The sequence below is a fragment of the Schistocerca nitens genome, chromosome 9 (genome assembly GCF_023898315.1).
Source record: "Schistocerca nitens isolate TAMUIC-IGC-003100 chromosome 9, iqSchNite1.1, whole genome shotgun sequence".
Classification (NCBI taxonomy): Eukaryota; Metazoa; Arthropoda; class Insecta; order Orthoptera; family Acrididae; genus Schistocerca; species Schistocerca nitens.
Genome location: NC_064622.1, coordinates 355,785,960 through 355,798,233, shown reverse-complemented (window position 1 = coordinate 355,798,233; position 12,274 = coordinate 355,785,960). Strand labels below are relative to the sequence as shown.

The window sequence follows — 12,274 nt, the reverse complement described above, 5'->3', positions numbered from 1 at the left end:
GATGTGCATAAATCATCCATATTTGTCACTTTCAACATAAGCAGCAGAAAGTATGCAAATACAAGTACCAGTGAGATACAGCTTTTCATTCTCCACTGTAGTGTTCATTCTCAATAGAAAAACATATGTGTAAATCAATGCTATGTAAAACGGTAAAGTGTTTCCAAAGTTGACATGCTGCAATGTTAAACAAACAAAATTGTAACAAACCATTCTTCTGCTCCAGTCCCTGAAGCTTACACTGTGGTTCTTTCATGATGTGGCTACCTGTTAGTGCCATAAGGATTTGATATTGTCTAATACTAGCTTTATAGTTATATTGTGTCCTACAGTTTTGAAATTACAGCATGTTTACAGACATCGTTATTGGAGGTTACTAAGTGTTTTACAGCAGATTGTCACTGATTTATATTATTTAGGATTTTAGTGGTTTGGTTAGAGCTGCCGTGAGCAATGTTCCATAAAAATCTTTCATTGTGCTTTTTTTTTATTGTTTGGCTATTCTTAATGTGATCAATAGTGCTCTTAACTTAGGTGCTTCTGTTACGATTGCTGGCAGGCTGTACGTGTCTTATAGGTTTCCTTCCATTTGTGTTAGCTGTTCCACAACTTTGTACATCTACCAATGAGTGACAATTTCAGACTATGCTCTCTGCATGCTATATGAATTCTTGAGAGGCAGTGCAGGAGTTCTGTCAGTTTACTTTGGTTCGACCCTACTGGTTGGTTTGTAAGGTTTTCGTGTGCAAACGTGGTAATGTGTAATCAGTGTCTCACTGGTTCATAAGTTAGCTTACATGGCAGCAGATGACAGTTTGTGGTTTTTTAGACTGGTTGTTGGTGGTCTACATTAATCTAGATTTTGACCATCAGATAGCATGAGTTATGCACTCACTAACATTACAGGTATGGGACCACTCCTGCTAGCATTTCATCTTTGGGTTGTGCTTCCTACTGGTCTGAATGTGTGTGCGGCACTGTGTGAGACACTGCCTATCTGTCTTCATGTAGATCCATGTGTGGCGTACCCCTCAGCCAGTATTATTATCTACCTCAGAGAGGATGTCTAGAAGACCTAAGATTGAAGAGGATATTCTCTTGCATGCCATGTACCAAGTTAGTTGTTAGTTATGCATCCTTTGTGGACTCAATGCTTTAATGCATGTATAGGCGTTTTTTCTAAGAATTTCTGTTGATTCTGTTTGTCCTTTATTACCTTAACCATTTGCCTAGATATTATCATTCATTTAAAATTTTGCAGATGCGTCTAAAGATGGGACATCAGTCCTAAAGCTGGGCAGTGCTTTCCTTTTTAGAGATACATAATTTTTACAACTGTACTGGATTTTATTATTGACATACATCATATGGTTTGTTAATCATTTTCTTTAGATTGCTTAAAATTTTAACCTGTATTCAAGACTGAACAATGCAAAATGTTATACAAAGTTTGATAGCAATGTTGTCTTTGATTAAATTCAACCATGAATGTGTTTCCCCTACAGTTAAGTGAAGAGAAAATGAATGAATCAGTCCAGTATTTGTCAATCATTCTGCAAGGTGCTTAATTTTGAAGCAAGACAGTAGTGGAGGCTTTTAATCCACAAATAAGAACAACTACATTTACTGTTTGGCTTCTTCTATTAAAACACAAAGTTTAACAGTTTTGTTTATTGATCCCCAAGTAATAAGCACATATTAGTACTTAGTTATAATCAATCATAACATATATCATACTCAAAAATTATCACAATATAGTTTCCATCGAACTAGCTCAATTGTACATAACTGAACATACATTTCTGTTACCAATCTACTACTCAGGAAATATATACGCACATGCGTGTACCCAAACTTTGTAACTTCATAACATCACATCACTTGCCACCAAATATGGCATGGAATGTAGTTCCATCATGGCCAACATCAGCAGGTTTTGCATCTATGAAATTGATGTACAACCTAGAGCAAAACAGAAAATTGCATAAGTATTACAGCAACAAATTTGTTATTTCTAAATATTAACACAGACATCAACACAATAAAAACATAATACGAAACCTGAGCTCTTGATATGAAGTATAATTGGTGGGTCTACTTTAAGCTATCCTTGTAAGGCAATCAACAGCTCATGGCACATTCCCTAACATATTTAAATATGCTGCAGTGGCCCTGTTCTGTAAAACTAGAGAAAAAAATCACCTATGATTGCAGAACCATTTCAGCACATCTAATTTGTTAAAATATTTGAGACAATAGATTCATTGTTCTGAGCAAAACATGCTGACTGCCTCTCAGTCTGACCCTTGTATATTATCTCTGCAAAGAGGGGCATGCAGGATCTCACAAATGAGGCCCTGTCAGAGTAAGACAACAAAAATTATCCTGTTGGTGTTTTGTGACCTCACCCAGACATTCAATTGCATGGCTCACTAATTTCTTCTGGGTAAGCTGAAGTTTTGCCATGTTGATGGCATCCCTGTTGCATAGATAAAGTCCAACTTCCATCAACGATAGCAGACTTAATTATGGACTGTGTCACAGACATGAAGATGATTTAAGAATTGGCAGACACAATAGTGGAGGTCAAACAAAGAGCGATATTAGACACACTCTTCAGGAATTTGTGACTGTGGGTCAACAAATTTCTAACAATCAGAGCTGTCCCTTTTTGCAAATGTTTAATAGTCCTTATGAGTCCTGTTTGTTATGGATACCAAACACTTGAGGAATATTTTAGAATGGGTTATATGGGTGTTTTGTATGCAGTCTTCTTTGCAGACTGGCAGCATTTTTCCAGTATCCTACCAACAAACTGAAGTCTGCCACGTGTTTTACCAGAGACTGAGTCAGTGAGATCATTTCATTTCATATCCACACAAATTGTTAAAAACATGTTTATCTGTGTAGTGCAGGTGACTATGATGGTACGTTAGACCAATGTCTATCTGTAATGTGGGTCACTGTGTGTGTGTGTGTGTGTGTGTGTGTGTGTGTGTGTGTGTGTGTGTGTGTGTGTGTGTGGTGTCACCAGGCTGTCTGCTGAATTTAGGATCTCCATTCAATAGTGTCACATGCCTTGCCTTCACTTCACTAGACAATGAGGTTTGTTAGTTAATCATGTGAAAGCTTTAAGCTAATAGCTCTCTGACCAAAGCCAGCAAAATACTGACAATGAAAATATTTTCCACCATCAGTACTTCAATCAGGTTCCTACATGTCCAATACCTCCAGCCACGTGTGCGGCAGCTCTACCGTATTTTTAAAGCAAATTAGCAACCTTCCATAAGCAGATGGTCCTAATTTTCAATATGTTGCAGTTGCACTGATCTGTAAAACTAGAGAAAAACAAACCACCACTGATGATGATCAGCTCTCACAAAGGGCTACAATGCATACATAAAATGACCAGGTACAGCACTGTTACAACTCCATCTTAAACTGCAGGCATCCTCCCCACCCCCCACCCCCTCCCCCACTTTCACATCCCACCATTAAAAAATGTGAGTGGTTTCCAGGTAGAAATCTAAAAGCTACTTCCTGCAACAAGGTTGATTACCTTTGTAGTACTCTGTCAAAGTCATATCAATAAAGAGGAGAGGGGGGTTGGTGGTGGTATCACGTTTATGCAATCCCCCTCCCCAGACCTACAAATTTACTTACAGATGTATGATCTACAGACAAAGCAAGTGAAAAACTAAACTGTAGGTCAGCAAATGCACAGTTATCTATTTACCTCATATCAACTTTTGCTTACAGTTTAATCAAATTGTCGCAACCTGAAGGAACGCACAACTCTGACTACTTTCTGTCCTGTCCTAAATTTCCGTGAAGGACTGGAAGAGCTTGTAAATCAGAATGGCTTGTGGCTTCTCCTTAGCTGTATTACAGAGAAAAGAGTGACAATTTTCTCTTGTTATGACTGCAGTAGATCTATGCAACAGCGAGCAATAAAGGACCACAAAAAGAAACTTTTTATAAAATTTTCTGTAACTGGACAAAAGCTACAGAAAAGTTCATAATACATGAGAAGAGCCTTTTTCATCATGAGTTTGTCTCAATTATTCAGCTATGTGAAAATAGTACACCTCTGATTGGCCATCTCTTGTGAATCTGCTTGCCAATGAAAAGAATGCTAGAACCGCATTACAAATAATTTTTAGGTCATTCAGGTTCCTGGATCAAAAGGCTTATGCACTGAAAGGTCATGAAACACTCACTGGAAACCTCTTGATACTTCTCGATGAAAGGAAGAATGAGGTACCAGAACCGAAGACGTGCCAAAAGCACGACATGACACTTCATTGGCACCAGTGGTGCAAAATGAAATAATAGAAAATACTGCTTACATGTGATATAGTGTCACAAATAAAACATTTTCCATTTTACAGAATTATGGCAGAGTCAATGAGGATGTGCCTCACCAGTAGTAGTTCACTCTGTGTCTACATTTGTCAACCCTGAGACACTCAAAGGTAAAGAATTTTTTCTGGTTTTATAAAGTGTGCCGGATTCCAAAGTGCAAATGCTGATGCCAAATACATCTTTCTAATACTTTCACTAGGAGTTTCTATGTGCACACTGTTTCAATGATGCAGCTAACATGTATGAGAGGAACTAATGTGTGAAGGAAACCATTCTTCAAGATTACCCAAAACGCAGTTGCAAATATTGCATTCATCATTGTTTGAATCTTGCATTACAGAAACATTCAAAAAGCTGTGAACAATTGTCCAATGTTTAGGTAACTTGGAACGATGTATCAAAATACAACTCTGCAATCCACAAAAAGGAAAAATGTGAATGTCGATGTCTTGTTACCATACGGTATTCACAAGATGAATTCAAATTCAGAAGTTCATTGGCTGATACCAATGTGTCTAACCCAATGACCTGTGCAGGTAAAATCTGTGAAGCATTTCAAGAAAAGCTATGATCAGGTTCAGAAAACAGTGACCAAAGTACTATTCACACAGTCCATGCTGACACTGAGCACAGTTGTTGATGGGAGTGACTAAGAGATTCTGCCATTCACAGCAATACCGTCAACTACAGCACCATCCGCTTGGACTGCGCGAATAGTAATGAATGGGCAGAGCTCAATTAGAGGCAAAAATTTTCAAGTCATAGAGCTAGGTGAAGTGGCTCACAAAGTTTAAGACTACTTTTAATATGGCAGTTGCTATTGAGGTATTTGATGCAACGAATTGGCCAAATTGCTACACAATTCATACTTTAATGCAGCCGAGCTGAAACATCCTGTAGACTTTATAAACACAGCTCTTGCAAATCTTACGACTGTATAAGTATTTGACACGCTGTTAGACAAAAATTATTTCAAGAACCTAAATATCAAAGAGAGAAAATCTCACAGCCAAGAGACACACCAACAATATTCGAACACACAGGAACTATCTCATCCTGAAGAACTAACTCGTGAACAAAGATTTAAAAAGGTGTGATTGAAATTCTTGATCTTTTTCTGAATGAGATTGATACCAAGTTCAACAAAGAGTACCTAAAGCAACTATCCCAATGTGAAGAGTTACTTGCTATGTCTTCCCACACAAATCCTCCATCTGAACTATGTTTTGAAGAGTTGCTTAGAGTACATACAAAGTGCACCTTAACCTGTACAGGCTTGATATGTTATGAACTATTACAACTGGTGTACAATTACACAACGTACCCTTTATTACAAAACACTGCTGAATGTCAAGAGTTAAAGAACTGTTTCAGAAAGTTATTTGGTGATCATTCTGATGATGACAGTTCCAGAAGTTTGGCATCCTCAGAGATCATTCAGAGCCTTTCAACTTATTAAAACTCATCTCAGATCAACAATAATACAGCCAACACTCACAAAGCTACTACTCCTTCATGTTCATCGTAACAGGGCGGTGAAAAGTTATGTTCGACATTAGAAAGGAAAGATATGTGCAGGAATTGTATGTAACATTTTTGAAGTAAAACTAATGTCTATCTTTCCACGGAAACCATAATTTTCTCTTTTCCGTTAAGATGCAATGCGGAGTTTTCAAAATAGTAGTAACGATAGTAATAATAACAATAAATTTATCAATGGCCATCTGAACAACTGCTCATAAGTGATCTAGGAGAGAAGTGGAACTGATACCTAGGCAACATCTTTATCAAAATTAAAGAAATGAAATTATCTCTAAAAAAGCAAGACTTGTAAAACTGGCCTTATTGTTACAACTTAGAGTAGAGGGTTGGGAAAAATGTGACACAAAAATTAACAGCAATAATAAAACATCTATAATTTCACATAACAGTTTCACACTGTTTTTCTTAGCTTTTCTACCCCTTGAAATACCAGAAAAGCCATGCAGTGCAACAATGTATCCTCCAACATCAACATCTCACCTGTTACAGACAGACACCACCTCAGTTATTCAGGCTAGCAAATGGGAAGTTAGGCAAACAAAATTAAAACCAGACATCATCACTATAGTCTTGACATCTGTTGACTGTGTGTGTGTGGAGGGGGGGGGACGGGGGGGGGGATGCTGGGAGTGAGAAATGAATGAACAGTGTAGCATTAGCCTTTTACATTATTAAAAAATTTCTTTGTAAAAACGTACTCATATAGCATAATGTTCGATACAAGTAATCAGCTTTGACTCGTTCCATAGGAAACGTGGGCAGAAAATGTCAAACCAGGAAGAAAGGCACAATGTTGATTTTCATTATTAACTGCTGCTTAAACAATTCATTCCATACATGCACCAAAGACGTCGATGAGATGCTGAATCCATAAAATGATGTGATCAACAGTTGTTCGCAGAGGTTCTTGTGAAATCTGAGCAATGTGTTCCTGTATACTAGCCTCCAGTAACCTTACTGTGAGTGTCATATGATTTTATTGGCAGTTGTTTCAAACAAGCAAAGCTGCAGAGCAGTCTATCACCACAACCAGGTATTTTTAGTTACACATTTGTTGGTTCACGAACTCATAATCAAACAGTTACCTTCCAAACTAACTTGAGCTAAGCTACAGATCCATGTGTCACCATAACCAGTGTTTTCTGCTTTCACGTTTGTTGTCTTCACCAGCTAACAAGAAAACAATAAATGCACCAAAAGGTGATTTTACAGCAGCCATGACCATTACATCACTAGCCAAAGCCAATGACTTGTCTGACATTTCTGTTGTCCCAAAAGTTATTTTACACTAGGGACAAACCAAATGACGTAGCACTGTTTTAACAATACTGTCCTTGTAGTCAGGAAGGTGGAGCTTCCAACCTTCGTTTGGTCATCCTAATGTAGGTTTTTCATGGCTTCCCTATGTATTGGGTGACTCAAAAACAACAGATTTCAATTGTTTATTACAGATAGACTATGAGAAATAAAACACACATTGCAGGTCACTGGACAACGAAAAGTTCAAAGTTTTATGTTCACTCACACACACACACACACACACACACACACACACACACACACACGCACGCACGCTCACGCTTCAAAAATTATGGAACACCAATGAACTTTGCTGTTCAAGCTAACCTTCAAAATTATAAATACTACTCTCTCATGCAACAAATTCCGATACTAAAAATGCAGCAACCCAACTGTAACATCAAGTACCACAATATTTCTGCCTGTGCATATACCCGACAGCCTTACCTGTTTTTTGGGATACCAAGATGTTTTTCTAAATGGCTGGATATTGCAGCTGAATGCTTTTTATTTGCTTCGGTTCCGAGCTGACCGATGCTCATTAATGTGGCAACTCCACAAGGGTCAGTTGAACCTCCCCATGCCATCGGCAAATCAGCTTCCACTGACACGACGCAATACTGAAATTTAATACTTTTATTACTTCTCGCAGTATAAATACTTCACAGATTTAACACAGAATCATTTTATTGCAATTATAGCGAATGATTAGTAACAAAATAACGAATATTCTCATTTCATTCTCCGCTGTTACTTACGCTGTCCGGTTTTGAAAGTGTGTTCGCAATAACTTTAGTGGTTTCTTTCAAGAAGTCTTGTGATATCTTGCTTTTAGGAACGTTAGTTTGTAAACTAAGGTGCGGCATTTTCTTTGAAGTTCCTCCACAAATCACAACAGCTAACACAACAGGTTTACACTGTGCTCAACTGCTCAAAGCAGCTCGAACTTTCAAGGGCAACCAATAGATAAAAGAAAAAAGATAAAAGTACACTGATATGATCGGATTTTATCATGGTAGACTTGTACATCAAGGAATATATTATTTTTTAATCTTAACAAACGGCTTCTTTATAAATATCTAGTATTTTCAGTGAAACCATTCGAGGTTGGTAATGAAATTTATCAAAGTGAAATGCAGACAAGTATTAAATCCTACCTAAAATATGTAATACAATAAAATAATTGTAAGAGCATCATCTTCATAAAAGATTTGCATAATATTGTGTTTAATCGTAACGGTGCTGTTACAGGTACCACTGCAATGCAGAAAGGCATGTTTGCGCCAATACTTGTGCACGAGTGCCTTGTGCAGACAAATAGTAGCGTGTTGACAGCAACATAACCCAAAGCCGGAATTGGGACATACAGGTTTGAACAAAACTGCTCATTTTTGTTTCCACAGATTACACCTACCAGACAAATCTTAACGTGTCGACAGAAAATCACCATCAACGTGGCAAGTGAAACGTGTTTGAATCCACAGTTTGTAAAGTCTAGTGTTTCTCGTCTTCGTGAACACACTGCGTTCTTACAACGGAACCTTCCCATCGCACCCCCCTCAGATTTAGCTATAAGTTGGCACAGTGGATAGGCCTTGAAAAACTGAACACAGATCAATCGAGAAAACAGGAATAAGTTGTGTGGAACTATGAAAAAAATTAGCAAAATATACGAACTGAGTAGTTCACGTGCAATTTCAAGGGTTAAGTGCAGTCAGGAGCGCCGTGATCCTGTGGTTAGCGTGAGCAGCTGCGGAATGAGAGGTCCATGGTTCAAGTCCTCCCCCGAGTGAAAAATTTACTTTCTTTATTTTCGCAAAGTTATGATCTGTCCGTTCGTTCATTGACGTCTCTGTTCACTGTAATAAGTTTAGTGTCTATGTTTTGCGACCGCACCGCAAAACCGTGCGATTAGTAGACGAAAGGACGTGCCTCTCCAATGGGAACTGAAAACATTTCATCGCAAGGTCATAGGTCAACCGATTCCTCCACAGGAAAACACGTCTGATATATTCTATACGATACTGTTGACGGCATGTGCGTCCCATGACAGGAATATGTTGTCGACCCACCTAACTTGTACACTTGGCGAATGGGTAAAAAGATTCTTCTACCTTGCCCGATTTAGTTTTTTTTGTGGATGTGATTATCACTCCCAAAAAAGTGATTGCTTCGGACGGACAGATAATAATTGTCTGAAAACAAAAAATTAAAATTTTCAAAATCGAGGGACGACTTGAACCAAGGACTTCTCCCTCTACAGCTGCCCACGCTAACCACAGGACCACGGCGCTCCTGACTCCATATTACCCTAGAAGTTGCATATGTTACACGTGGACTACTCAGTTCGTACATTTTGCTAATTTTTTTCATAGTTCCACACAACTTCTTCCTGTTTTCTCGATTGATCTGTGTTCAGTTTTTCAAGGCCTATCCACTCTGCCAACTTATAACTAAATCTGAGGGGGGTGCGATGGGGAGGTTCCCTTGTTAGATGGGGGATACATGTCTTTGCCCTCGAGGGCTAATTCTTGACTTAATTGAAATATATGAGAGTCACACATGTTTGGGTAATCTTAAAGACCAGTCCAAATTCAACGATCTGCCTGCACATATGTCTGTGCATGCAATAAACAGCATGCACATATATCTGTGCATGCAATTAATAGCCGCAAAACTATATGAAAACTCTCTAATTCACATTTAAGAGCCTGGCATTTTCCTGCTATTACTCTGCCGCTCCACTCTCGAACAGTGCGCTGGAAAACGAACACATAAATCTTTCCGTGCGAGCTCTGTTCTCTCTTATTTTATTACGACGATCATTTCTCTCTTTGTAGGTGGGCGTCAACAAAATACTTTCGCATACGGAGAAGAACCTTTCGGAAAAGATCTCGCCATAACGAAAACGCCTTTATTTTAATGACTGCCACCCTCACTCGTGCATCACATCCGTGGCACTCTCTCCTCTGTTTCACGATAATACTGAAATGTACGCAAGCTGGTGCACAGTGTGTGTGTGTGTGTGTGTGTACTTGTGTGTTTGTGTATGTATGGTGTAGTGCTACGCGCAAGTGAAGGTCCTTGCAGGATCAGGTTTAGCTCAGCCTATGAGCTACGTGTTTTCTATGCTTTTCCTGCTATATTATTCTATTGTTTTGTACGCTTTGTCAGTTGAATGTTATTTTGTGTTACAAGTTATTTTAAAGCCAATTAAGTGAGTTTGCTAATCCATAACAGTTGGTGACCCCAACGTGATGTACGACGGTCACGGGCGTATAATTCGATACACGTTTGCGCTTCGTAGCGTGCAACTACAGCCGCGTCAACTGCATCGCCCTTCTTTCGTGTTCAACGCCAACCGTGCCGCACCGCACGCCTGTAGCCTACTGGTTCTGCAGTATTCTACGATGGTAAATCAAATTCCTGTGTGAGCTGCAGACGCATCTGTTGGTGCGATGATAAACAGCGTCGCAGTAAAATCACCACCGTTCTGGAAGAAAATTCCTATGCTGTGATTCGCGTAGTTGGAACACCAGTTTGTCATAGCGCAAGTTACTGCGGATTATAGAAAATACAGTTATGTTATGGCAGCACTCAGCGAAGAAACGGAGTCGGAAGTATAAGATATAGTATCGCCACCGCCGAACGTGGATCGATATCTGGCGATTAAAAAAGCCTTAATCACGCGAATTTCGCAGTCTGAGACGAAGAGACAGAAACTACTTCGTACTGAAGAGTTGGGCGGTCGCACGCCATCGCAGCTGCCGATTACATACGTTAGTTAAGCAACACAATAGGCGACGACATCGTGGGAAGCATATGGGTATCACACGTACTGCCTGACACGACCTAAAATAGAGGCACCAGCATCCGTCAGTGTGTGTTGCAGCAGTTAACCGGCAACCGCAGACAGACAGCAACTTAGCTGTGCTACAAGCCCAGATCAGTGAACTTAACCACACAAATGGCTGCACTGCGAACTCGGAACAACAGTCGTCAATCTCGTCGCTATCACTCGCCCAAGAAACACAGCTGCTCTCCTTTGGCTACGAAAGTAAGTTGGTACCACCGCCGATTTGCGTACGAGGCGTTCAAACCCAGGTCCAGCCATCCTGAATGAAGTTTTCTGCGATTTGCCTAAATCACTTCAGGCAAAAGCCGGGATGGTTACTTTGAAAAGATACAGCCAATTTCTTTTCCATCTTTCCCTCATTCAATGGGACCAATGACCTCGCTGTTTGGACCCCTTCCTGAACCAGTCAACCAACCAACGGAAGTATAGCCCAACTTGTGAACAGGAAAACACAACAGGAGCTCAGTGATGATGGACATTGACGCTCCGACCGGCAGCCGTCGATTTTTTATCAGAAACAAAGACACGAAATTATAATTCTTAATAGACATGGGTACAGATGAAACAGTCTATCCATCTGCCAACTCGTAAGTGTGATAGTTACCATCTCCATGCAGCCAATGGCTCTACAATAGCTACATATGATGGTACTACATTAGCATTAAGCCTAAGCCTACGATGCAGGCTCGAGTGGCAGTTTATTGTGGCAGACATCACACATTCTACACTGGGAGCAGGTTTTCTACCATTTTATGGGCTTGTGCCAACCTCTGGCATCGACGCCTGCTGGACACTAGCACTAATTTACCTAGCAAAAGAGTACTTTTCACGTGGAAGATGATGGTGTCTGGGTGATAACTGAAGATTCTCCACTAATCAAGCTTTTGAAACGCCTTAAATCACGTGCAAACCTCCCATGTCAGTTCCTGTACGACATGCCAAGGTGCATTACATTATGACCACGCCTGGGCCACTTCTTCATGATCGACGACGTCGTTTAACACTACAAACTGAAAGTAGTTAAACAGGAACTCACATCCATGCTCACACAGGTGATCCGCCATCCATCAAGTAGTAATTGGGCTTCTCCCCTCCACATGGTACTGAAAAAGAACAATAGATGGCGTCCTTGTGGGGACTATAGACAGCATAATTCAAGACTGATAGCCTATATCAAACATCGAGGATTACACCTCCAGCGTCCATGGTAAA

General features: G+C 39.8%; 1 protein-coding gene across 1 annotated transcript; it reads right to left on the bottom strand.

The window, feature by feature from the left end:
- Positions 1-1,656: 1,656 nt before the first annotated feature.
- Positions 1,657-8,175, bottom strand: LOC126203788 (macrophage migration inhibitory factor homolog). The gene is made up of 3 exons (XM_049938155.1): positions 7,965-8,175; positions 7,654-7,826; positions 1,657-1,962 (listed from the first exon to the last, which is right to left on the bottom strand). The coding sequence occupies exons 1-3, from the start codon at positions 8,070-8,072 to the stop codon at positions 1,878-1,880; spliced, it is 366 nt and encodes a 121-aa protein (XP_049794112.1). The 5' UTR covers positions 8,073-8,175; the 3' UTR covers positions 1,657-1,877.
- Positions 8,176-12,274: the final 4,099 nt, after the last annotated feature.

Coding starts and splice junctions, on each gene's coding strand:
- LOC126203788 (XM_049938155.1), bottom strand. CDS start 8,072: ATGCCGCACCTTAGTTTACAAACTAACGTTCCTAAAAGCAAGATATCA. Junction 7,827..7,964: donor CACTTTCAAAACCGGACAGC/GTAAGTAACAGC, acceptor ATTAAATTTCAG/TATTGCGTCGTGTCAGTGGA. Junction 1,963..7,653: donor CTTGGTATCCCAAAAAACAG/GTAAGGCTGTCG, acceptor GTTTTGCTCTAG/GTTGTACATCAATTTCATAG.